At 35.1% G+C, this 27,754-nt stretch overlaps 2 protein-coding genes and 1 non-coding gene across 6 annotated transcripts in view; 1 reads left to right on the top strand and 2 right to left on the bottom strand.

Annotated features, from left to right (window-relative positions):
* DNAJC24 (DnaJ heat shock protein family (Hsp40) member C24) overlaps positions 1–20,776 on the top strand; it is a 43,516-nt gene extending 22,740 nt beyond the window's left edge. Inside the window, exons 3-5 of the mRNA XM_033119879.1 lie at positions 3,518–3,656; positions 14,428–14,496; positions 18,463–20,776. Coding sequence (XP_032975770.1) covers positions 3,518–3,656; positions 14,428–14,496; positions 18,463–18,593 — 339 coding nt within the window. The 3' untranslated portion in view covers positions 18,594–20,776. The remainder of the gene's footprint in view (positions 1–3,517; positions 3,657–14,427; positions 14,497–18,462) is intronic.
* The window catches only part of IMMP1L (inner mitochondrial membrane peptidase subunit 1), a 105,557-nt gene that overhangs the window by 18,031 nt on the left and 59,772 nt on the right, over positions 1–27,754 (bottom strand). For 2 of the 4 annotated variants that reach the window (XM_033119876.1, XM_033119875.1), the window contains exons 6-7: positions 21,262–21,372; positions 18,707–20,062 (exon numbers count right to left, since the gene is read on the bottom strand). In XM_033119876.1, coding sequence (XP_032975767.1) covers positions 19,994–20,062; positions 21,262–21,372 — 180 coding nt within the window. In that variant the 3' untranslated portion in view covers positions 18,707–19,993. Of the gene's footprint in view, positions 1–18,544; positions 18,682–18,706; positions 20,063–21,261; positions 21,373–27,754 lie in introns of those variants that run through there. The other 2 variants (XM_033119878.1, XM_033119877.1) reach the window with 2 other exon arrangements.
* Positions 15,378–15,484, bottom strand: LOC117031399 (U6 spliceosomal RNA). Its single transcript, XR_004424539.1, has one exon. It is a non-coding gene; the product is annotated as a U6 spliceosomal RNA (small nuclear RNA).

Genomic DNA, 27,754 nt, shown 5'->3' with positions numbered 1-27,754 from the left:
GCCTTGACAACAAGAGGAAAATGACTTTGGTCTCAGTAATAGTGAATGCTTGAGCCTGCCTCCCATGGGAGGGCTCAGATACAGAAATGGTAGGAAAGAAATTAACATTCACTTTGGGATCCGAAAAATCTTGAAAGCTGGTAGTAGGAGCTTGGTTTCTCCTGGGCACTAAAGAATCTTTGCAGACTTTAAAATTAAGAATGTGAGTAATAATGACACCATTTTATGAATGGACCTTGTAATTGAAACATCATAAAAAATTATAGTGTCTGTTGCATTCCAGTTTTAAACCATAACACATCTTTAGATTGTGTAAAATTTCTTGTGGCTGCCAAAATAAATTACCACAAAATGGGTGACTTAAAACAACAGAAATTTATTCTTTCACCATTCTGGAGGCCAGAAGTCCAGTATCAGTGTAACTGGGCCGACGTCAAGTTGTTGGCTGGGCCACAATTCCTCTAGAAGCTCTAGGGGGAGAGTCCATTCCTTCTCTCTTCCAGCTTTTGGTGGCTGCCAGCATTTCTTGGCTTGTGGCCTGATCAGTACAATCTTTAAGGCTAGTATTTCAAATCATATTCTCTCTCTCTCTCTCTCTCTCTCTCTCTCTCTCTCTCTCTCTCTCTCTCTCTCTCTCTCTCGTCTCTCCATGGTCACCTTCTCCTCTGTATGCTAAATCTCCCTCTGCCTCTTTCTTTTACGAACACTGATAGTATTTATCCCACCTGGATAATTCAGGATAGTTGTTCTATTTCAAGATCTTTAACTTAATCATATCTGTAAGGCTTTTTTTCCCAAATAAGGGAACATTTACAGGTACCAGGAAGTAGGACCTGATATATTTTTGAAGGCCATTATCAGCCTACCACAGAATGTTGTGTTTTTGGGTTTTTTTAGACCTTCATTTTCTTCTGGAAGTTGCTGTCAAAATAGATTGGACTAAGGCTTTTAGCGCCCCAAAGACATACTTATTTTCTTGCTATAACTACCATTTTTAAATTGAACCCTGTATCACAGAATAAAATATATTGCATTCTAGCAGCACAATAGAGTAGACCTAACAGCCTCAGATGGTGAGTTGCTTATTAAAACAGTAGTCAAGAAAATACCAAATTAGTGAACGAGATTGAATTGTGCTTTGACTCTCATAGAACTGATATATGACTCATAAAATTTTATGGTAGCTTTTAGTTTGGGGCAGCCAGGAACTACTTTTTGGTTTTGTAGGGCTTTCTTGATCAGGTTGGTACATGATCAGGCCCAATTTGTTCTATTTATTGTTCTAAGTAGACCTTCTATAGTGGCCTGTTAAAAATTACTGTTTCGTCTGGACTCCTACTACTCGGTATCTATTATATTAGTTTAGAATGATTTCTCTAGGGCCCTACTCAGTGCTTTTGACATACTGAAATTGAGTTTTCACATGCAAGTGTATCTGAAAGGTATACTGGTGGCATATTTGAGTATGCTGCACATGATAACACTGAATCATACCAAGCTTGTTACACAGATCTTCACATAGTGTTAGAAGAATGGCTCAGCTAGAGAACGTCAGTGTAGCCAACTCTAGTTTGGCTTTGGGGTGTTGCTTTAACATCCCAGCTTCAGGGATTGCCTGAACCTCAGTATATGAATAACTTTTATGAGCATCATTTGATAAATCATGGCCAAAAAAATAATAATAAATAATAAAGTCTTAGTTTCCTTTTTTTCCCCCCGTCATATGAATTAGCTTAAATATTTAAAGATTAATAACTGACTGATTTGGCATAGGTAGAGAGCTAATTTGCCAAAGGGAAAGTGGAAACCTAATTCTCTGTTTGCCCTCTCATCTTTCTCCCAGCATGCATGATGTCCATTAGTTCTTCTGTGTGACCAAATATCACAGTTGCTTTTGCTCTGCTAGTGACGATCGTCGGCATTGTGAAGTTCAGCGTGAGAACAAATTCACTATCAAAGCCAGTATTTGACATTATGATTAAAAACTTACATACTTTCTGAATTCTAGATTGAGAAATTGAAGACCTTTCAGTTCATATTACTTGCTGTAACTTACTGAGTGACTTTGGCCTTAGCAACTTGAATGATACTAGGTTGGTACAAAAGTAATTGCGGTTTAAAAGGTTAAAAATAATTGCAACAACCGCAATTACTTTTGCACCAACCTAATACATGACAATATACTTACAAAATTTTTGTTCTCCTTCCAAATTTGTAAAGCACTCTGAAAAAACTGAAAGAATTTAATATCTAAAAGAATTTAAGTGATTATACCATTCAATTGATGAGTATATGAATTAACCACATCCGTGTCATGAAATGTGAATATATCCATTTGCCTGTTTTATTATAAAAACTTTAAAAAAAACGTAAGAACTAAATGGAAACAAGTGTTCTACTAGTTCAAAGGAAATTCCAAAGATAACTTTTAAAATTAAAATTTGTTCTGAATACATTGGATAAAACATTGAGAATAATTGCTGGTTGAAAATTCTAGATGAATGCTATCAACTGGTTCCTTATTTACTTGAGAGTAAAAAATTACCTATCTGAATATTTACTACTGTTGCCCCAGATTATTTAAGTGCAATGTCTCTAAATTTAGGTAATCTTCCTTTACTTGTTTTTTGAAAGACTGTGGAAAAAACTAATGACATATTCTTTCAAAAGAACTCATAGTTAAAAGAGAAGGGAGAACCACAGAAAACAGGAAAAAAGGAAGAAGCAAGCGATATAAGTGAGGTATCCAGTAAGCCACATTTACATTATCATTTGAGAACTGATAAACTGGCATAAAACTTTGTTTTTGACGAAGTAGTATAAAGAAATTACTGCATATTGAAAACATTCTTAACAGTTTCTTAGAAAACACATGTAGGAAAGATTTACAAATAAATTAACCCAGATTCAAATGTTCCATTGAGTTCTTTAAAGTTGTTTCTTACAGATCTGCCCTAGAATAGCCATTTTCAATGAAAATGTATGTTTGGGGATTTATAACTTTAAAATCTTCAGGGCTCAGCCGGAGGGTGAAAGGTGTTTTATTTTAAAGTATGATTACATAATCTAATTTCATAAGAAAAAGCTAGCCGTCCATTTGTGATGATACCCACAACCAAGCATATTATATAAGGAAAACTTTCTTCTGTGCATAGTGTGTGTTCTTCCTTTGTCATGTCCTGGTAGTCTGCATGTACCTATTTCTGTTTGAGTTAGTCATCCTCTCTAGGTAAATCGTCCATGAGACCAGTGATTCCATCAGCAAATTATCCAGAAAATGCTGCCTTTGCACGTTTTGACAGAGCATGTCACTGGTGGATTTACGGCTACTCCCATGGTCTAATTACCCTGGCAGTGTCCCCTGTGCCCAACACTCTTGTCTCGTTGCCTTGGCATCTTAGCTTCATCTTCTCATTACCTTCTCTCCTAACTAAAGCACAGATTTACACCTTTTTTTTTTTTTACCTCCCCCCACTTAACCCTCTCTACTCACCATCCCCCTATTTTTGATTGGCAGTATCATCCAGATAAACAAAGTGCAGATGTGCCAGCAGGAACAGTGGAGGAATGTATACAGAAGTTCATGGAAATTGATCAGGCATGGAAAATTCTAGGGAATGAAGAGACAAAAAAAGAGTATGACCTGCAGCGGCGTGGTAGGTACTTGGGGCGAGGAACCACAGCACATTGGCAACTCTTTGAAGCACAGTCTGAGCCATTCATGGGGAGCATTTTCCAGCATTTGCACCACGTTATTATTGCCTTTTTTACCACCCCCCTCGGATCATTGTTTTTAATTATGCCCTATTCTTAGTACTGATTATTGTGTATCCATTGTGAAGTTAACAAGACTACTAGGATACGGTATCTTGTGAAGCTGTGAAAGCTACTTTTTATAACTAATGAAAAATGTTTAATTACACATTCCTAATGTTCAAAAACTTTTTTATTAATTACATACTCATTAAAATTTTAATTGTAGTACTTTTAAGACTGCTTACTGTATAAACGACAGTCTGAAGGAAGGTACAATATATAGGATAACGTCATAAAGCACACTGCTGTCTCTGAGCTTACTTGAGGCTGGGTTTCATGATTATCTCTTGGATAAACTACTCCTTATAAGATTGCCATAAATGACATTTTAGGAATTCCCAAGTAGTTTTAAAAGCCGTTTCTTTTATGTATTCTAGAAAATAGCTTCTTAAAACAGTGACAAGCTCTTGTGAGAAAGAAAGGGAGAAATGTAGGTCAGGTTTGTCACACATGGACTGTGGTTACACAAAGTGATAGGCTGCCTTTCAGCACTGGCCTTGGGATAGGAGTCAGCCCTCTATCCGAACCTCCAATGTGCACCCTACATGCTAATGGGGGGAGTCAATAATCAGTTACAGCCTGTGGGGAAAACACTCAATTGCACTCTGTGTAGCACACCAGGCTCAGCATTGACTTGTGTGTGTTGATAAAAGCTCACTGTCTCTGGTAGTTGATTATTGAGTCCCCTCCCAGGCCCTACACTGGCACACCATCGAACCCAACAAAATGATCTGAGGAACCCTACTAATCAAGTTACGAAAATTTCATTTGCGAATCAAGGCTTTATTTCTAAAACACAGCATTATAAGATAAAGCCAGTGATGTATACAGAATATCCATATTTATTTTCAGAGGGAATTGTATCGATAAAATTAAGTCTTTTTTACGGGTAGTGTGGGATACCTTTGTGTGTAAAGACTTCATGTGCTATTAGTTTATGTACTGGAGGATTTGTTTTTAATAGTGACTTTCATAATACTAATCAGCTCTAAGGCCCTTCTACTTATTTAAGACAGATTTTTTTTTTTTAATGTTAAGAAATTGAGTGTATCTGCAATGAATTTGGATTAATTTGCAAATATGGCTTGAATATTTTGTCCTGCTTGTATTGGTTATACGAGCATCTTTTCCCGTGTTGTAGTGCTTTTGTAAATGTTCGTACTTCTAGCAAAACAATGTAGAGGTGGTTCCATTTGAGGATGAATTCTATCCATAAAATCATCTTTTTAATCCTGGTTCACGTGATATAATTTCTGGGAAAGTACTGAAACTAATACACGTGAGAATGTGGTTTGTGAGAAGTTACTACATTCCTAAAGTGACCCAGCTGTACTGGAAATGATTATTTTCTGATGGTGTTTTTATCAGTCTTTACTCTGTAGGGTGCTGATTTGCTTAAGACAAGGATAATCTACAGAATTGGACCTCAAGGAATATAGAGTATGTACTCGTACTGACTGTCGCTCTGCATTTTTGCCTGTGTCCTATTAGGAAACAATCTGTGAAGTCTGCTGTCTAACGAGAAAAGAGGTAGGACGAGATCAGGAATCAAAAAAACATTCTCTCTTGCTATGGTATAGCGTCGGGTAGACCAGAAGTGGAGAGAAATAAGAAACAGGGTTTAAAGTGAGCAATAGAATTGCATGGAGGAAGGTTTAAAGACATGTTGGAAGAACAGATAATCAACATCTTCAAGCCTTTCTCATTGCCTTTGAGAAATCTTTGGAAATGTGTGCATTTCTTTGTTAAGTTTTGAGTCCCTGATTTTAAGGTTTTAATGGAAGTAATTTTGGCCTTTTGTATCGCCGGGGACTCTTGTAGGTCATTGATGAGGTCACAGTGAAGTTTAAACAAACCAAATACAGTGAGAGTTGGGCCTGATCAATGATTCAGATAAATCGGCCTGTCTTCCGCTTGGAATTTATATGTCAGTTTGCAAGGTTTTCAGGTGCGTAATTGCTGAATGGAGCTACTCTAGAAGAACAGTAGAAATATAATTGTTCATTAGATATTAGTACCTCAGATCTAAGTACTAAGTATTGGCTTCACCAGAGGCTCCACATAGTGAGAACGCTTTCAGTTTTAAAGTGAGATTGCCTTGCTGTTTAGATTAAGAAATAGAGGTCTCTTATCCAAATATAACTTGCTGTTTTTAAGTTTCATACTACAGCTATTTAAAAAAATCTAATAATAAACCTCATTTCATATTGTCATTTCTTTTGAATACTGACATTAATTTTTCCTTGTCGACCCATCCTCAGTAAATGGTTCCCCAAAACAAAGAAATGAACTTGAACTTCTAACAGTGAGGATTTAGATTTGATAGGAGGGAAACCTTTGAGAGTGATAATTTGTTCAAGACCAGGATAGGTTACGGAGAGAGAGAATTCATTATAACCAGGTCAAAGCACTCTTTTTTTCTGGGTCACCCCCCCAGGGACATGGAAATAGCTTTGTTATACAAAACTCTTTTTGCATGTGGTGATAGTTCATTGTAGAACTTTCTTTTCATAGGGTATGCTTTAAATGTTTGTTTCCTGCCGTCCATTAACTTGGAGTATAAAATAAATTGGCGCTCCGCTCCGTAATACTTGGGAAGGAGACAGGGGATGTTTTATGGCCTGAGGTTGGATGCTTTCTTTTACTTCACAGCCCAAAGTTGGTGCCCTGTTGTAAGGACAGCCTCATCAATACCACCTACAATCCTTTACTTCTCTACAAGATCACTTGAAGGAGCCCTTGACATCCATATTGACTTTCTTCACAAAAGAAATTATCAAATGAGTTCTAGTAGAGAAGAAGTCCAGGCAAGATAGCCTAAAGTAAAGTACATATATTTTTTCTCCCTCATTTCCACTTCTATATTCTCAATTCACATTTTAGGGCAATGTTGGCCAGGCTGAAGAAACGCAAATCTAAAAAAAAGGATGAGTAATATTAAGTCCTCAGATATCATACATTTTGAAATCAATGTTAACAAGTGAATTTAATCAATTAGTTCCAGTTGGCATATTTACCTTATTGTTTCTAAAGATGCTTTCAAAGGCTGCTTCCCATGTTCCCTTGAAAGGCATGGGCTTATTTAAGATTAGGCTTTGCATTTTAGACAACCAGATGAACACTTGGAAAATCTTTTCAGGATTTATAAAATGTCCACATGAATAATAACTGTTGAATAGAAATGGTGCCTTTATAAATCTTATGTAGTTTTCTCATATTAAGCACATTAAAAAACACATCAGAAGTATATTATGGGAAAATAATAGGGATCATGACTCAATCGCTTTGTCATGTGACAGTCATACAGATCTCTCTGATGTCTCGGTGGCTCTATAGAGTGACACAGCTTATGAGTTAGGTTACTTCTCAGTGACCTCAAGAGGAACAAATGTTCAAATGAAGTCATCAAATTAAGTAATGTTCTAAAAAAAAAATAAGTGGATTGTGTTTGGAATCCTTGATGGTGTATTATTTTAAGATGTATCTTGCTTCTCTATTAGTGAATTATTTTGGTAATGTGGAGCCTTCACTCTACATAATTGGCCAAGAACCTGGAAACCACAAACATCATGGTTTAGAAGGAGATGGGGCCAGACATTGTAAAGTTAGTGTCTTTACTTAGAGCTAATCAGTTACTCCTCCTTAACTAAATACAAAAGGTCATTTCTGGTGTTGTATTATATAATTCACTTCATCCCTTAATTAGAATATTTGCAAATGAGAGCTAAGCAAATAAATCTTGGACCCAATGAGAAACATATCTTAAAATCCCACCAACATTTATTCCAGATAACTAAATCAACATATAATTCCTGAAGCTCAAAGTAAGAATTCTTCCTGAAAAGAAAGTTAATGCTAGGGACTGATTAACTCCATAAGAAGGGAAATAATACTTTCTTTTAAATGCAGGTAATATGAGTTTGGGTTAACTGTTAGAAATAATGACTTAAGGCCAGTTGATATTTGTGTAAATTATGTACTAAAACTGACCTTTACAAAATACTTACAGTAGTCAGATTAGGGTTTCCATTTATGATCTTATCAGTGTTTTTGTTTGATTTTAGGAATTTGAAAATTGACTATAAAAATGTGCTCCAGGTAAAACTTGAAGATAAGCATCAGGGGGCATTTTTTTTGGTGACTGTTTCTGAGAAAAGTATGTGAAATGATGCAGAAAATCCATCTAGACAGTTAGGGATTGGCGTTTTCAGAGGGAGAATATAGATAAAACTTTCTATAAGGGTCATCCTGCTCCCTTTTATTTGTAACAAGAAGGTGACTACTCAACTTATGTTACTTTTACTTAAAGGCAAATAACTATTTTTGCAATGAAAATGTATTTTAAGATAATTTCTCAATGATTTTGAATAAAAATTTGGCTGATTTCAAATAATGCTGTAGAAACCTCTGAGCAAGAATATAGTTACAATTCTCGTATACTTGGACATAATTGGGGGTTCTGATTTAATCATGAAGAAAATGCAGGATTTTAGGAAGTTTCTGTCTCCAGCTTTAACCTCTCTCCCAGTTTCTGCTTGGTACTTGATCCATCTGAAATCTGTGGATCCAAAATCAGGACTAGGTCAACTTTCTCATTGCTTGTTTTTTTCCAGACTTGAACCGGTTCATATTACACTCTGATTACTTCTACTTTGCTTAACATACAACGAATGAATTAAAAATAAGTGTTGACATTTCTTTTCGTTTTTCCATGTGATCTTCTCACAGCTACCATAGTAGTTCATACCCAGATTATTTCCATAGCTGCTAATTGGCCTCCTCCCACAGGCTTTTATATTTTGATTGGTCTAGCTTTCTTTATTCTTACTCCTCTTAAGAACTTTTATAACCACCCCCTCCCCAACATTACATTTACCCATTCACCTGGAATTTAAATGGGACAGAAGATTTTAAGTTTGTTCCTAACTACTTTTCCTAACCTTATCACCAATCACAAACCTAATATGAATCTTCTCCCCGGCCCACTTAAGGGCTCCCAGACACATCTGCTTATGTTGTTTGTCATTACTCAGAAGACCCTCCCATTCTGATTCTTCACAGCTTATTCTTGATTCAAATTCCAGTGAGTCCTCTCATCTCCCTCCGTACCCTGCCCAAAAAAGCTTCCCTGACATTCTGATCCACCATCATTTCCAACCTCTGAATTTAATCTGCAAATTAATTATTTTGATTTTCTTTTCCGTGGTTCCCATATTTCAGTTTTGTTTGATACTTCAGAAGGACTAAAAAATTAATATATGGATATGACTTTGATAATAATGGGTCAAATTTAGTAGGACTGACAATAGCCAAGTCTATCGAATTTCTTAACCACTGTTACAAATCCAGTATCAGGAGTTGTTGCCTTCCTACACCATGGTACTTGGGGCTTCCCCAGTCAACCTCTCCCCCATCCCCTAATAATGACTTGTTTTTAGTCAATTTCCTATGATCTATAGACAGGTTAACACAAACATTATAAAATAACTGTTAAAATAGCCGCCATTTATTGAGCACTAAAACTATGGTAATCGCCTTTTAATCATTGTTTAACCACCATGTAAGGAAGAAATTAGTATCTGTTTTCCAGAGAAACAGTCTGAGGCTCAGAGGGGTTAACTAATTTGACTAAGGTCACATAACTAGTAATTGATAAGAGGGGGAATGCAAAGCCTTTCTATGCCTCTTAATCATGCTGGGCTGCCAAGTTTTGAATAGGTGTGTACAGCCTACTACTACATTTTGTTCCAAATAGTCAAGAATGAGGCATATTTGAGGGTCAGAATGAGAGGCCAGGCTTACATCTGCTGCTGTTCTGCCTGTTCTGTACAGAAACGTGAAATTCAACTTCCAGGTTTCATTTGGTATCTTTCATGAGCACTGGCTTTATCCATAATTAAACTCCAAAAACGTAACTTTTCAATATGGAAAGTCTTGCAATTGTGACTCTTTAATTTTATCTGGGAAAGGATTACAGTGATTTATGATTTAATGAGCAGGTTTCAAGTTAAATGTTAGCTGGTTCTGAATCTCTTATCAAGATAGAGACTCTTCCAAGACCAGAGACTGTTAAAGACAAGGAAACCGATTTCCTTCAAGTTATTTCTATAGGAAAAATTTTAATTACGTATTGTGAAATGATTTTTAAGAATGTTTAATTTTTAAGATTGTTTAGAATTAAATTACTTGGTTTTAACACAGCAAGATACTACCACTTAAAGGAAAACACTGCTATTTGCTTTTCACACACATAGATGATGACTTCTTTAAGTTGGAAATAAACTTGAAATAGTTTAAATGGTATAAAGATAAAGACAGTGGACTAACTGCTGAATAAGAGCATGCTGGAGACTTGATCACTCAAGTAACACTGCTACACAGTAACAATAGGGAAGGAGCTGCAGATGGACTCAAGCTTTGGGCCAACATCGGATTGACTGAGACATTTAGATAGTACTGGAGCCATAATGAATAAAGTTAAATTCCTCTCCTCTGTAGCTTTTTGTTGCTCTTATTTATTTTTACTTATTTATTTGAATTGTAGCTACAATTAGAAAAACTTTCCTGGGATTAGGAAGTGTAATTATTTAGGAAGCAAACAAAGAGTTGTTTTAGAAATTTTAGTATCATTAGGAGGAAGTTTTAAAAGACTGGAATTCCATTGTCTTGTAAGAAGTAAGAAATATTGATTCCCAAATGGACCTGAAAAAAACCTTTCCTCTTTTAGAAAGTTGTGAATGACCCAGCGAGAGCTCTAGTAAGCTTTACTGAACCAAGCTGCTAATAGTTATTTAATGTTATTCTTCAGTGTGAAAGAATCTCCGTAGATTTTCCTTTTAATCTCTTTGAATTGCAAGCTCATAAACCTCTCTGATGAGCCCTGCCAGTGTTTTCTTAGATCCCACCGTTGAGACAATGGAGCCACAGAATTCTTTCACCTCTTGTTGTCAGACAAATCCAATAGAACACAAGGTCAGAAGGGCCTATACTTCTAAAGGTTTAAAGATTCTTTTTCAAGTAACCACATAAATTATTTGGTTTTAGCATTATATTCCTCAGGAATCTCTAACTATAGTGCACTGCTTTCTATATCTAAGTAAATTTAGAGTTTTTCTTGTCTCCATATTTGGTTAAGTTTGTGAGCACAGCACAGGGTATGAACAGAACTTAATATTACTAGATACCTTAGGAAAAAAGCTGAATCCATTCACTTCTAAAGAATTAGGAATCATGTAATGCCAATGTCTCAAGATAGAGTACACCAAATGCCAGGTAGTAGTACATTTTCTTTCCAACGGTTGGGTTTTTGTTTGCTTGTTTTTTAAGTTATTACCATTCTGTAGCTAAAACTCCAGATTTAAATCTTGGATCTGTTCCTTTAATTAATTCACTTTCTAAGTCAGTTTGTTTTCTCACCATTTTTAGTAGTGTCATGTTAACAGAACTTTAAAATAGGATTTATATTTTCAGATACTAATTAAAATATTTCATTATAATGAGCAAAAATATTTGTAATATGTAATACTCAAAAGAAAACAAGTTGATCTGTTTTGCAGATGCTATGCCTGATAGATAATTATCAAAGCTAATTACAGGGCTCCTGTGAGTTACTTTAAGGGCTAGGGTTGAATTAAATTTTCTAATTATAACTACAATGGTAGACAAGCAGAGATCATTGTTTAAAAAGAAAAAAACATTGATTTGTTTGTGCTCCTTCCCTGTAATCATGGGAGGGGGAGTTGCTGTTGCCCCATTCCCTGGACACCTGCTTCTCAACAAAGGATCGCCACCCCCCGCCTTTGGATTCACCTTTTACTTGTATGTACCCCCTCTGCTCATTATACAGTCTCCGGGGATACAATTCTCCCCTGAGTTAATCACCCTAGCCTTTTTCAGAAGTTGTTCGATGACCATCCTTTCAAACAATACATACTTTCTTATTAGGCTCTTAACTTCTTTCCCCTATTTTTCCTTATTTCTTTAAAAGATGCAACCACTAGAGTCTCAACATACTACCTTTAAAACTTCTTATTGAAGTATATCACACGTACAGAGAGGTGCACCAGTCCCAAGCTCACAGCCTGATGGATTGTCACGGTCAACACACCCATGTCAGCAGTGTCCAGAAAGCTGTGACTCCTTCCCGTCACTAGTCACTCCTCATCGCTCATCACCACAGGCTCGTGTTTCCTCTGACATCTCATATCGTGGAGAATCATACAGCATGTTCTCTTGTGTGTCAAATGCTGACTTAAGACCAGAATACCCACAGAAACTTGGACTGTGTGCACATGGTATTGAATCAGCAGGTCGATATGTAGACATATTCTGTAGGCAGCCACAGAACATGAGGATATTTTAATATACTCCTTTTAGCTCTGACCTTGGGCAAACTACTAACCATTTTTGTGTTTTAGTTTCCTTTTACCAGGAGATAAGGTCTAAGCTGATCTTTCAACAAGAAATAAGCAGCTATTATAAAGTTTCTGTACATAAAGAAGGAAATAGAGTAAAAATGTACAGGCCACTGTTTTGAGTAGGTGGAATAATATACTAGAAAGGGTCCCACATGAAATACTAACTAAATGAGAATAACAGTAGCTTCCTAGTAGATAAGCGGAACAATACAGAGCTGACTTGCTTGGCAGTTTTCTTTTTGTATAATTAATGTATTACAGGTGTCCAGGGTAAGTCAGATTAAGAAGATTTATTTTGTTTTTAACTCTGCCTTGTCTGATTTTCTTTAATTGATTTCAGAATTACTTAAGATATCTATAAGATACAGTGGAATATAGGCAACTTTATTCTAAATTATTTATATCTGTTTTTCCCCTAACCAGGATCTATTAAGTGCCAATTACCCCATTCTTCAAATCTTAAATGGTGTTTCGTTTCATCATCAAGCATACTACCCTGGTCCTTCTGAGTAGGAAATTGAAACGTGATATGATTTTTTTTTTCTTTTTAAAAAAATTATAAATACTGAATAACCTGTAGCCAAGTATACTTTATATAGAATGTGGAAATTAAATTTTGTTTTGTTCAGAAATTACTTAGCATACTGAAACATTCCACATAAACTTTTCAGTGAGCACACAGAGATGGAAGTACCCCTGACCACTGGGGAAAGTTTATACTTTGAGTTTTAGGAACAGTTTAATAGACTGTTGGTACGCAGTAAATATGAAGCGAACAATATTGGACATACCTTAATAGAAAACCATGGTGAGTCCAAAATATTGTGTAATCTTTTTTTCTATTTTAAAATTGTATAACTCACCAATACATTTTGAACAGGCAGTTATTAAATATAATTAAATTGCAGCCATTTCCACAGCAGAACAAAGGGAAGCATTCTCAGCAAGTGAACAAGAGACGAGTGAGACTGCTAAAGAAAATTTCATTCGGGTGGGGGGTGGGTTTAGTAGTTTCTTTTTAGCATTGACTTTTAGAAGAACGTTAACAAGCATATAGGAAGTATAACATGCCTTTAAAAACAAACACTAGTGCTTCTCATCTATGGTTGCTTTCTTTGTCCCAAAATACACTTATTTTATGTGTGCATGCTTATTATATTTCCTGGGCCATACTCTAAATTTAGTTGGAATTCCAGGCTTCTTTGGACCTTCCATCTGTAGGTAAAACTTTGGCCCAGGAAACAGCAATGGAACACCAACAGAATATAGTTGTCTTGTATGGTTATTGAAATATTTTAAAGTAATTCTTCCTTTCAGTTACCTCTCTGTTGCAAGCAAATAAAAATCAGATGACCACCAGCCCCTTACATTTGGATAGAGCTTTGTTTTTTGAGGCACTTTTTGCCTGATCGCATTTGATTTGGTAAAACACCCTCGTATTAGTCTGTCCCATCTGCCATAACTCAATTCCATAGACGAGGTGGCGTAAACAACAGAAATTCATCTCTCACCATTCTGAAGGCTGGGAAGGCCAAGACCAAGGTGCCAGTCGATATGGTCTCTTCCTGGCTTGCTGACAGCCTTTCTAGCTGTGTCCTCGTATGATACTTTCTTCGGTGCATATGTGACCTCACTTAACCTTAATCACTTCCTGAAAGCTTTATCTCCAAATACAGTCACATTGGGGTTTGTGGGGCTTCAGCATATGAATTTGGAGGGGGTCACAATTCAGTCCAGAGCAACCCTTCTGAAGTAGGTAAGGTAGAGAGATAGCCCAGTATACCTAGGGTTAGAAAGCTCGTCAAATATTAGAACTAAGATTCCAAAAGAGTAAATTTTTACTCAACTCCACGCTGCCTTCCTTAGTTACGGATAAAGTTTATCTGACAAAAAAATTTTCCTTTCTCCCAAAACAGAGGTCACTAATTGATCACAAGGACACATCAAAATCAACTTCATGGTTTTGCACCTTGCTATTTGTGGGAAATGAGATAGTTTTTTTATTGTTAAAAGTTTATAAGAATTGGTATGCTCTGGAATTTTTAGTCGCTGAAATCAGTCAGTCTTAAAATTGCAGTCAGAAGTAGTAAGCTAACTTTTTAAATGGTAAGTAAATTAGAGTTATAGTGACCAGAGTAGAATTGCCTTTCAAGCATTCTTCATGGTTATGATTAAAGTATTTTATATTTTACAGAAGATGATCTAAGAAATATGGGACCAGTAGATGCTCAAGTATATCTTGAAGAAATGTCTTGGAACGAAGGTTGGAATTTTTTTTTTCTCTCTTGACTACAGTGAAGAAATAATAGGGATTTTCTTTGGAATCTTAGAATTAATAGCTTGGCTTTTGACATATATGTGGGTGTTATTGTCTGGCATACTTTGTTTCTATTCAATTATTGATGTCCTCCTGTGTGACTCATTTCGCTATTTTTCCATTCTCATTAGATGAGAATAGAAAATGTTTCATAAGGTTTTCTTTTTTTAACTACTTTGATTTTTGGTTTACTCTCCATCTGTGTAATAAGGAAAATAAAGTCAAAGAAGATAATTTTTTCCATCCTTCGTATGTTGACATTACAGATGAATTCCTATTAGGATTTTTATTTTTGTTTATATGGAATCATAAACTGTCAGGGCAGGGCTATCAATGTTATATTCTTCTACTTGGAGCTTGAATTTTATACTCAGTTTTTGATTGTGCCTTAGGTGGAAAACGAAAATCTGTCGCTCCCTTTTATGCCCGCTTTGAAGTGATGTCTTTTTCACTTTGCTATTACTAGAATTTTAAAACCTAAATCTAATTGCTTCTCCACTCTTTTGATAGTTCTGTGAATTGTTCTGTTTAGACGTTGCTAAGTTCCTTTTTCTAAATGAAAGTCATGAATACCACACTTCCATGTTTGTCAGTGAAGAAAATATTAACTATTTCCTAGAATTTTTATATACTTTTTTTTTAAATTTATTGGGGTGACAATTGTTAGTAGAATTATATAGATTTCAGGTGTACAATTCTGTATTACATCATCTATAAATCCCATTGTGTGTTCACCACCCGGAGTCAGTTCTCCTTCCATCACCATATATTTGATCCCCTTTACCCTCATCTCCCACCCCCCACCTCCCTTCCCCTCTGGTAACCACAAAAATATGGAACGCTTCACGAATCTGCATGTCATCTTTGTGCAGGGGCCATGCTGATCTTCTCTGTATCGTTCCAATTTTAGTATATGTGCTGCCGAAGCGAGCACGAATTTTTATATACTCTTAACCCTGTAACTTTATTGTTCAGCCTGCAGTAGGAATTCTCTAGAGATTTATAAAAATTTACTGAGTGTGGATAGGTAGGAGATAAACTGCCTATCCTTCTTGAAACAAGGTTTAATGGAATATTTTTTTAATGGCAAATTCTTAACTTGGTGCTCTTAGGAAGTGGGTCACAAGCTATATTGACTTAGAAGGGAAATAATGTTTTTGCCTCTGGGCATTCTTCCTAAATTGCCAAATGAAATCCTCAAGAAGAAATTCTTATTTGCAGTGAATAATTATAAAACGAGGTTTTGTGTAACTGGGGCTCCCAGGGGTTGATATTGGTTCGTCAACATATACAGGAAGTGCTACTGCTGTGAAAATGAAATACACTGGTGACATAGGCTTTCATTGCTAGATCCTAAAGGGAACAGACTAGCACGTGTCATCTATCAGGGTAAATAAATGCCCAGGTAAATAAATTTTTTTGAAAATATGGTATTGCTACTTTATCAATCGGTGTGTGTATGTGTGTGTGTTTAATCTCTTATTAGACAAATGAATTCTTGCTGTAGTTGATCTGACTCATACATTTTGTTTACGTATTCCTGATGTAAAAATAGTGAAAACTAGTTTTTGTAATTTTTTTCCTTTTTCAATAACATTTAAAATAATAATATTTAAGATTTATTTTAAATTAAGAATATGGATTGATGGTTCAAGCATTTGTTCAATAAACAAATATATGAACTTCCTGATACAAATGAAAATGCCAAGATATTGAAGGACGTATACAACATGAAGTCAACAAGAGTTATCATAAATGTGTTATTGTCCTTGGGACTTCCTAAAGTAAACTTGACAGTAAAGATACAGAAGAATCCCAACCACAGCCACTGAATCAGTCACAAGCAGCCAGTTATTCTTAAAACTATTGGATGTCCTTAGATGCTTATTCAAATTAAGGGCTTTTTATAATTGTAAAGATTGAAATAGTTCTTATCCTTGTGAGAAAAAAATACCGAGCAACAGCTGCATGAAGCCATTATTTTTTGCAGGAATATTGAAAAACTAGTCATGTAAATTTTGCAATTGAATTTGCAATTTTGAATTGTTCTTTGCAATTGAAAAGAGCAGTCTTGGCAGATGAAGTTAAATAAAAAACGGATCAACTGGGCAAGTAAAAATTGTTTGAAGATTTGTTCACAGTCATTTTTAGAATAGCCTTCATCATCTGGAAGATGAAGATCCAGACAAAAAAGTGAACGAAACCCTACATGATAAACATAGCCAAGTTCAGCTTCTTAATCCAAGGACAGTATGAAATGATGCATTTTATTATGCTTGAAGGCATATCTGACGAACTGTTGAAAGATTGAGTTAACTTTTCCAAAACCTCAGTTATCCTGTTATATAACTTGGTCTTTTTTGTCTTCATTCTTACATTTAAAATGATAATTTCTGTCAAGATATCACTTTGTTAAGTGATAGAATAATATAATAATAATAGTACGTGAGTTTTTAATCAGCACTAACATTTGGAATCATCTATTAGAAATCTCCATAGTAGCCCAAGGTAGCCTCGGCATCATTTACCAAGCACATGTCACCACAGATTGTTTCTCAATGTTCACTGAGGTGGTAAAAAACAAGATGGAAATTTAGCAAAAAAAAAAAAAAAACCAATGGTTAGAATATGTACATTTTTAGACAATTTAATAATAAAACAATTCACTTTGAAAGCATGCTCTACTACGTGTATATTGTTGGCTCAGGGAAGATGTTAGCATTTTTAAAATTCAAGATGAAATTATTTTTCTTTATGGAGAAAAAAGACATTATGGTGAAAAAAAGCAGGCTTAGGTGAATGAATTGGTGTTTTCCTTACTGATAAAAGAAACACATAAAGTTGGCTCATTTAATTGCTAAGTTTTCCAAGGGCGAACTTCATTAGAGAACAAAAACAGGGCAGTTGAATTTTTTTTCTTTCCATTTCCTTTTCTTTTTTCTTTCAGTGGCATATGTTGAGATCTAAGTGTTAATAAATAAAGTTTGAGAACTGAATGACGAAATCTGATTGAAAGGTATCATGGGTTTTGAGACTTCATTCATCTATATAAAAATTATGATAATAGTAAAATACTGTGATCAGTAATTTTTTTTTTTTTGAGAGTCAGTTCTCAGTGACAGTTAATTTGAATGCCAGTGATCAGAAATTCTTTCGGTTAACGGACACAAGCATTTCAACTTCCTAGGAAGATGACAGACGTAATAAAATTTCCACCATTAGTAGGCTAAATGTTACGCCATATTGCCTCCTTTGGGCATCTCACTTCAGTGACTGTCTTTTTGGTTCATAAATCATTTGTAAATACCAAACAAACAGGTACACACACACACACAGAGAAAAAAACAAAAACAAAACACTATGGTGTATGTTTCTATATTTGAGTCGGGATTCTTGAAATAGTGTGATACCACAATATATTCAAATGTTTAATTTGATAAACAGTTAAGTTGGCAGAATTTTCTCTAAAAGGATATGTACTCCAGGCAGAAGCATGCTCATTAACCGTTAAGACAGGGAGGGTCGTTTTTCTTTTTCCTTTACAGCAATACTTTGGACAAACACATTGTTGAGAAGAATGTAACATTTATATGAATCTAAGAAAACAGAAGACTTGAAATAAATTTCATGGATCACTTCTGAGCATTTGCTGTCGCCCAAGATCTTTGGACTATTGATTCATAGCTTCAGTCCATCTCCTCTACACATAAAGATTTTTGATAGATAATTTTTAGAAACACTGTCTATACAAGAAATGTTTTCACATTCTCATTTAATGCATTTTATGTTTACTGAGCTTCTTTCTTTTGTTTTGCAATTTCTGTGGAATAAACTGCATTTTGTGTGTGTGTGTGGCTGTTAACAAAGTAGTTACTTGTAAGCGTTTAAAGCATTATTTTGTTTTCTCTGCAGATGATCATTCTTTTTCTGTGAGTTGCCGTTGTGGTGGAAAATACAGTGTTTCCCAGGATGAAGCAGAAGAAGTTACCCTGATTTCTTGTGATACATGTTCACTAATTATAGAACTCCTTCAACGTAGCTGAAATTGTTCACTAAGTGGAATCCTTTAATTGTGTATTCACGTTGAGGAGAATCCATTCCAACTTTGTCCATTCAAGCAACTGTATAAAGCTGATAAAAACAAAGAGGTAGGGTGTTTTTTTTTTTTGTCAGCTCTGTTACTTGCAGAGAAATAAGATTGTCAAGCAAAGTCTACCCCAGATTAATAGAAAATTAATTTAGCTATTTCTATGTATTTATAATTTATATTTACAAATTGCCCAACAAATGGACTTGAATTAAACATTATATTTAGTGAATTCCCATTTGAGAACTTTGTTATTGATTCATTTCTCCAAATGAGCATGTCTCTTTTAATGGATCACAGTATCATTCTTTTATAGTTATTAAGTTTCTGAGGAACGTGATATTTCTAGCTGCCAAAGTTATAGGCCTATTGTACAACTGTCTCAAAATCTCAGGTCTTAATTAAATGTGAGTATCATGTGATCCTCGTTCTCCCATAATGAAGGCTGAATATGGATATTCATGAGTTAATAAAGTTAATTAAGAAGGTGACAGGGCTACTATAGAAAGAAATGTAGCTGTGGAGTCAGGATGCTGGACTTCAGTGCTGGCACTGTATTTCCAAATTCTTCCTGTGGCTGTATTAATGGGAGTAAGCTTCTTGAACACTGCCATCTTCAGCTTTAATCTAGGAAATGGTAGCTTTAGAAAAAAATAATTTTAAACAGGTGCATTCCTTTCCCTTTTTTTTCAGAGTACAAACAAAGATATAGTATTAATGCCTATATTTAGGAATAAGATCCACTACATTGGTGGTATAATGAAATGGATTTTTATAATGTATTATTATTGATTATAGTAGACTGAAAAAATTTTATTTTTTTATATATTTAATATTCTATGTACAGCATAAATCAGTACTCATTGAAAAAGGAATCGTTTATGGAGTCACTGAAAATTTCTTACTTAATTTCAAATGAGTGAGCCATGCATATATGACTTAGCAGCTTTTTATTAGGTTGATCTCTTGGTATTTATTGTTGGTTTGGACTTAATAAGACTAGTTTCTACCTTGACTTGTAAATGCAATGAAATTATGAAGCACATTCACGAAGAGATTACTTGTCATTATACCTAGAAAACCAAAAATTCAAAACTGAGTTTGTCATTTGTGTTTTCCCCCTAAACATATTTTTATATGTATCATAAATTTAGACGATTTATTTTGGATTGCTTTTATCTATATATTTTGACTTAATATAGCTTGCAGATTGTGTGTTACTTATCTTTACATTTAACAGTTAAAAATAACTAAAACTGAATAGCAAATAGTTTATTAGAAAGTACATGGTCTCAGTGGCAATAACAAATTCACTTGAACAGGAGACAATAATCAAATCAAAAGAATAAATGTTTGCTAATCATCAGAAAATCTGTGACCATTAGGGCTATCACGTAGAAATCCAAAATCACTCAGAGGCCAAATCTGTAAAAATCAAAATGTTATTGAAGACAATTAATGAAAGTGATGTTATATCATATTCCGTTTTTTCATTCATCCCTTTTCTCGATGTCATATAATTAAACACTTTCTCGTTATTCTTTGGTGAAGAACAAAAAATTTTCTACTTCAAAGTAAGACTTTGGAAAGTAAACTTTTGTGTGTATATGTATTTAAACTCAGAAGTTTGGAACATTCAAACATAGAATTATATGTGTGTTGTGTGAATACAGTTGACCCTTAAACAGCATGGGTTTGAACTTCATGAGGCCACTTATACTCAGATTTCTTTCAATAAAAATACATTTGACCTTCTGTATCCAGGGGTTTTGCATCCATGGAGTCAACTAACAGTGGACTGCAGAGTATTTTCAATTCATGATTGGGAATCCATGGATGCAGAGGGACAACTGTATGCATTGTTCTGTGCCAATTTATATAAGGGACTTGAGCATCCTTGGATTTTGGTATCTGGGGGATTCCTGGAACCAGTACTGGATACCATAGATACGTTTTTGGGAAAATCAAAAGTTATACATGGAAAAAAGAAAGTTATACATGGACTTTCAACTGCATGGGGGTTCAGTGCCCCAACTCTTGCATTGTTTAAGGGTCAGCTGTATATATGTGTGAATGTGTAATTGTGTTTTCTTTTACTACCCTCAAAGTTAACCATAAACCTAAGTACTTGAATATACATTAGCCAACAGCCTCAAGTGTTCGTGTCTGTTTTTCTCCTTACTGACTGTGACATAAAGGAGAAGCCAGTGCAAACAATAGTCTTTCCTAAGAATCACATATTTACTACAACCATGGTAAGTTCATTACTCACTGTACTTATCTGCGTTACAGGTAGTTTGACTCGAGACTGCTCTTCTGCAAATGCATATCAGTATATTCCCAGGAGATGAACATGGTTGTAAAGTTGTATGAGAGGGAAATTTAGAGATCTAAATTAAAGGCTTCTTATGCTACAACTAAGATTCAAACAAAAAATTATTCTCAATGACCTGTCTCAATGCAGGGAAGGGGTAATGTTTATAGCTATGAAGGCCAACATGTTCATAATTGTTATTGCGACAGTTAAGTCCACTGACAGCCTGAGGAGTTTAAAGTTCATTTTGAAAGAAACTTTTTTTCCTCAGCTCAGAGAAGAAAGCCTACATTTAAGCAGAAAGCAGTACCTTAAAGAAGATACGTCCTCTTATGAGTCCATATGGAATAGGTCCATAGTACCTGGAATCCGTAGAATTCTGTAGATTATCACCTTCTAACCAAACATGACCCGTTGGCACCTAGAATTAGAGAAGAAAGCAGCCCCTTTAAAAAAGAACAAAACAAATTTGGATACTACAAATGAAAAAGTATGTCGTACGGAGGTAGGGAGAAATGTCCAAAAGTTCTCTTTTACAAAATACATACAAACCCTATGATTTGCATTTTTGCTTTTATTTCTTGCACAATAACTTTTACTAAATATTAGTAAGAAATATTAAGGTTTCAACTTTTTAAAAGACCTTTTTTGCCACATGATTCCCAAACATTAATTTGTTACACAAACCCCAAACTGAGGTTATGAGACATCAAAACAGTGTGACAGGGTCATTAATTTAATAGACTTCAAAAGAGGTCATTAGGATGCTGACTGGAAATGTGCCCTCCTGTCTCGGTAACAGTATAAGCAGGGCAGCCACTCACTCAGCAACATCCTGGGGCCAATACCAAGACCAGACCTATTAGAATGCTCATGATGAACTAAATGGTAATTGATGGTGACATCAATTACAAATAATCTCATCATTTTATTGGAGTGAGCTTGTCACAATTCTAATTAAGATCCCTGTTTTGCCTTTGTACAGGCCATATCTTCAATACATTATACTTCAATAATGACCATCAAGAAATAGAAGGACCTATTATAAAATCATCAGTTGTAAAATTAATGATGGTGACCTTCTACTAAATGAAAAGACCCTAGTTCCTAGATGTCCTGTGTATTAACTGGTAAATAACATAAGTTTACATTTTCAGTCAATGATGATCATAAGCACGTTTAGAACAGTACATGTTATTTTAAAGAAAAGCCCTTTTTGATGAGACATTTGCCCATTGATATCTGTTCAACATAAACTTAAAAAATTACTCTCTAGCAGCAGTCTTTAAAATTGCATTTTAAAAGTTTTCATTTTACAGTTTTTGTTATCCAAGTAAGTTGAATTATTGACCAGTCCAAAATTATCTTTTGGGAAGGAATTTATTTTCACGGTTCTTTTGACTGGCTATTACTTGGGAACCTTAAGTGAAGAAAAATAATCCTATTGGGTTTAATAAGAAATGACTGCAATTTTTTTAAATGTCACAAATTACTTTTTAAAAAAGACTTCATTTTTTTAGAGCAGTTTTAGGTTCACAACACAATTGAGAGGAAGGTACAGAGATTTCCCATATGTCTCCTGCCCTCACAATACTGGCACCCCCCCCCCACACCACCACCAGAGTGCTATATATTTGTTACACTTGGTAAACCTACTTGACATCATAATCACTCAAAGACCATAGTTTACCTCACATTCACTCTTGGTGATATACATTCTATGGGTTTGGACAAATGTGTGACATGTATCCATCATTCTAGTACCATAAGGGTATTTTCACTGCCCTAAAAATCCTCCGTGATCTGTCTATTCATTCCTCCTCTCCCCATTTCCTTTTGGAAAAATAAATTTATACAAGCACGTAAAATTTCAATTTCACTTTATATCAGATTATATAATTTTTACAATGTCTTGTGTCATGTAGAAATATTTGCCAAAACCAATCAAATTAATTATTTTCATTCAGATGCACTTAAATATTAAATTTCTCTACTTGGACATAAGTTTCTTGAAAGAATATCAGACATTATAAGAAGGCTCACTTTTATTAGGGGAACTAGTTATAGGTTCTAGAGCCAATAGTAAGGCTTTTTCCTACATATATATATATATATATACACCGTGTTTCCCCAAAAATAAGACCTAGTCAGACAACCAGCTCTAATGCGTCTTTTAGAGCAGAAAGTAATATAAGACCCGGTCTTATAGTATAGTAAAATAAGACCGGGTCTTATATTAATTTTTGCTCCAAAAGACGCATTAGAGCTGGTTGTCCGGCTAGGTCTTATTTTTGGGGAAACTCAGTAACAATTCTTAGGAAGACAGAAACCAAAGTTGGAACTCAAATATTTGCTAGTGTTTAAGTAGAAATTTTTATAAAGTACAATCACTTTTGTAGCAGTTATACCTTAAGTTTCTTCCAAATTAGCTAAATAAAGTGACGAAGTATTATCTCTGTTATAATAAAATTAATAAGCACAGAAAGAAATCTGCTAAGACAAACCAGAACATATCACCAGAAGCCCATGGAGGAGCGTGACCTAGACTCGCTACAGCTGGTCCTTGACTGCAAGGGATAGAACAAAAGGGAGTAATAGTAACACAAACCAGTTTGTTTAATCAAACACACACACACAAACCTCATTTGATCCTTAAAACTACCTGTGAAGTACTGGTATTGATATTTAATAGCAGAAGAAGTAGGTTCAAGTATGGGACCTGCTAACTCCTACTTATCTGAAGCCCACACATAGTAATATGCACACATCCAGCTGTATTAGGTTGGTGTAAAAGTAATTGCAGGTTTTGCAATTTTTAACCTTTTAAACCGCAATTACTTTTGCACCAACCTAATAGTAAAGGAATAACCTCTACATGTCAAAGACTTCAGTGCTTGATATAAAGTGCACAAATCAAGGAAACAACCTCATCACTGATGGTACCTTTAACTAGTAAGAGCTTCTCTCTAAACAGGAAAACCTCTTTAAGTGTGGATCTTTTATTATAAATCAAAGCAGTCACCTTTGCTGACCCTACCTCTCCATCAGTTACTCAATTTCTCAGTAAAAAATTCAGGATGTTTGAAATTCTTCCACTTTTGAAATACATAAGTATTTTTGGTATCAATTTTACAAATGTATACTATATTTACACTAAAATGTATTCATTTTAAGTTCTGACACCAGTTTTGAAAAATGTGCATACCTATACAACCACCAAGCACAGTCAGGATGGAGAACGTTTCTGTCATGCCTAAACGTTCCCTCCTGTTCCAGGTAACCCCCCACCCCACACACATACACCCCCAATCGACACCCAGTCCCAGGCAACTAGTGATCTGGTTTCTGATACTAGACAGTTTTACCTGTTCCTAAATTTCATATAAGTGAAATTGCACAGTACATCCTATTTTGCTCTGGCTTTGTTCAGCAATAGTTTATGATTAATCCACGTTGTATGTATCAGTCATTCATTCCGTTTAACTGCTGAGTAGTGTTCCATTGTCAATTACAATGTTTACCCATGAACTGGCTGAATAATATTTGAGTTGTTTGCAGTGTTGGGCTCTTACAAATAACGTACTATGAACATTCGTGTACAAGTCTATTTCTTTTCAGTAAATAGCTATGGGTAGAATTCCTGGGTCATATGTATATGCTGAACCTTAAAACTGTCCAAAGTGATTATATCATTTTACATTTCCAGTATCAGTGTATGAGTGTTTCTGTTGCTCCACAACCTTGGCTATTGGTATCACATTGTGGTTTTCATTTGCATTTCTCTGATGAGCATTTTTTCTCGTGCCTGTTATGTATCTTTTGTGAAGTAGCTATTAAAATATTTTACCTGTTTTTAAAATGGAGGGTTTTTTTATTTGTTTGTTTTGTTTTTAATTGAGGAACATTGGGAAACTGTTTTTACAGGACCCATCAGCTCCAAGTCTTTTTGCTTTTCCTCCTGTATTTTTTTTTTTTTTTCATTCTAGTTGTGGAGTTGTTTTCAGTCTAGTTGTGGAGGGTGCACTCACTGGCCCATGTGGGAATCGAACTGGCAACCTTGGTATTATGTATGAGTACTGCGCTTTAACCAACGGAGCCAACTGGCCACCCGGATTGTTTTTGTTGTTATTCATTTTAAGAGTCCTTTATGTACCTTGAGTACAAGTCATTTGACAGGCATTGCAAATATTTTCTCCCAGTCTGGAATCTTTTCCTTTGTAGTCTCTATTGTAAAGACGATAACAATATATTTTTAAGCTCTAGAAACTTCACTTGGTTCTTTTTTATATTTATCATTTCTTTCCTCATTATGTTCACGCTCCAGATCCTTGAAAATATTTAGAATTGGTGCTTTAGAGTACATGTCTCTTAATTCCATTATCTCTGTCATTTCTGGATCTATTTAACTGATTTTTCTTCTGGTTGTGGGTTACATTTCCTGCTATTAACGTATCTAGTAATTTGTAATTGAGTTGGAAACTCATTTGTTGAGTGGATCTTGTTGTCTTTAGAGTGTGTTAAATGTTGAAGAGGTCTGTTTGTTTTTGGGGAGGCAGTTAATTTAGCTGTGGATCATTTTCTTTGAGCCTTACCTTTAAGCCTGTTAGGTTGGGTCTGTCTTACACTGTACTCTAAGGACTACTTTAACCCTACTAATAAGGCATGATATTCTAGGGTCTCCACTGGATGCTCTGGATATTCAGTGAGATCTGTCCACTCTGGCTGGTCAGGATTCAAGGGCTCTCAGCCCCTGTGAGCTCTGGGAATGCTCAGCTTCCCCCTTGCTTGGTCTCTCTGTTTCACCATAAGCAGGTAAAATTTAGTACACATTTAGCCCAAAAACCAAGAGAATACCTACATAGATTTCTGAAGGACATTCTGTAGCTCTGTTCTCCCTGGTGGTATGATCCATAAAGTCCAAACACTAAAACATCCCTCTGTCTCCTCACTGAGCAAGACCACTGTGCTGTTTGAATTTTCCCTCCTCCTGCCTCCTGGAAACTGCCTTCAGGCAGAAGTATAGGGCTTCCCTAGTTTGTTTCCCTTCTCTCAGGGATGTGTCTGGAACTGCCTGCTGTGCACTGTCTGAAAACAGTTGTTTCACATATTTCATCCAATTTTCTAGTTCTTTATGGCAGGAGGGCAAGTTCAGCACCAGTTACTCCATCATTATTTTTAGCGTGCTTCATAACAATATGAAGAGAATCCTTTTGGTGAGAACTAAAAGTTTTGATGTAAGTGTGCCTTTGGCATCTCCACCTAGCGTCCCCTTCAGTGGCATTCTGTAACATGATTTTGTTTTACTCTTTCCCTGTCAAAATTTCCAGACAAGATTTGCCAAACTCAGCCTGCAATTATGTAGGAACAAGGAAGTTCACTACTGTATTGCTTGCATCTCAAAATTGGCAACAGTATAAAAATATTCCTCGGTAGGCAGATGTTAAATATAGTTTATCTATACAATAATAGAAAAACTGGTTAAAAAAAATCAATAGATTTACATGAGTACAGTCAGTGAAAAAAGTAAGTTATAGGGCAATGTGTATACATGTTTAAAGAAAATCCACGAAACATTTCTTGCATATTTCAAAATTTACATTTTTGTGACAAATCTGTATTAGACAATTTAAATATACAGAGGGTGCCAAAAAAATGTATACACATTTTAAGAAAGGAAAAAACTGAATTAAAATTGTAATACTCTGGGGTGGCCAGCTGGCTCAGTTGGTTAGAGTGCAGTGCTCATAACACCAAGGTCGCGGGTTGGATTCTCACATGGGCCAGTGAGCTGCGCCCTTCACAACTAGATTGAAAAAAGCAACGGCTTCATTTGGAGCTGATGGGTCCTGGAGAAACACACTGTTCCCCAATATAAATTTTTTAAAAAAATTTTAATACTCAGTATATACCGATAACAAAAGATGAATACAAGTAATATTTGACTTCTGCACTTACAAGAGGTGCTCTAAGTGGTTACCATCAGGGTAATTTTAATACCTTTCTTAAAATGTGTACACATTTTTTTTGGCCCCATCTGTAGATACATATATATGCACACACATATACATGTGTGTGCCTTAATATGCATAGCCCTTTTAGTAGTGTGGAAAGAGAGGGACCTAATTCCAATCCATCTGCTGCTTTGTATAGTATAAGTAAATAATTGCAATTAGCAGTATTATCACCAGAACCCTGGGTAACTAAAATGTTAGTCTAGCTAAGAACTCATTTATTTAAACAAACATAAAGAACAACACATTTTTCATATGGCTCTGAAACTCAAAATTTAGCCTCTGGTATGGCCTTTCAAGGAACAGAGAAATTTCCTTTCTAACTCAAAACACAGTTATTATCTGTTTGATTAACTTACTGGTTATCACTAAACTAAAAATTCAGAACACATAAGAGAAAAATATTCTATAGCAATACTATTATAACAAAATATTAACAGATAAAATAGATTAAAATACATTTTTAAATGTATATTTTAAGAAGCTATCATAACTTTCTAACTAAAGTAGAACAGGACTCCAATAAATGCATTTATAATAAATATTTTGCAAATGGCCAATAATGGAAATCTCTAGTTCCATGCCTCTGTTCATTATTTCTCATAACCAAAACTTTTAATAGTTAGATTACTTTTCCTTTTTATACTTCTGTAAATCTTCCATGGTAACTTGAATGAACACATGAGACTGAATAAGAATATATAAATAATATGTTTATAATGATTGCCACAGAGAACACTTTTGCTCAAATCTGAATTTTTCCAGGGTCTCAGAAATAGCTAACTTTAGGGC

This window comes from Rhinolophus ferrumequinum, chromosome 11 (genome assembly GCF_004115265.2).
Source record: "Rhinolophus ferrumequinum isolate MPI-CBG mRhiFer1 chromosome 11, mRhiFer1_v1.p, whole genome shotgun sequence".
NCBI lineage: Eukaryota > Metazoa > Chordata > Mammalia > Chiroptera > Rhinolophidae > Rhinolophus > Rhinolophus ferrumequinum.
This window is presented reverse-complemented; position numbering and strand designations above follow the sequence as displayed.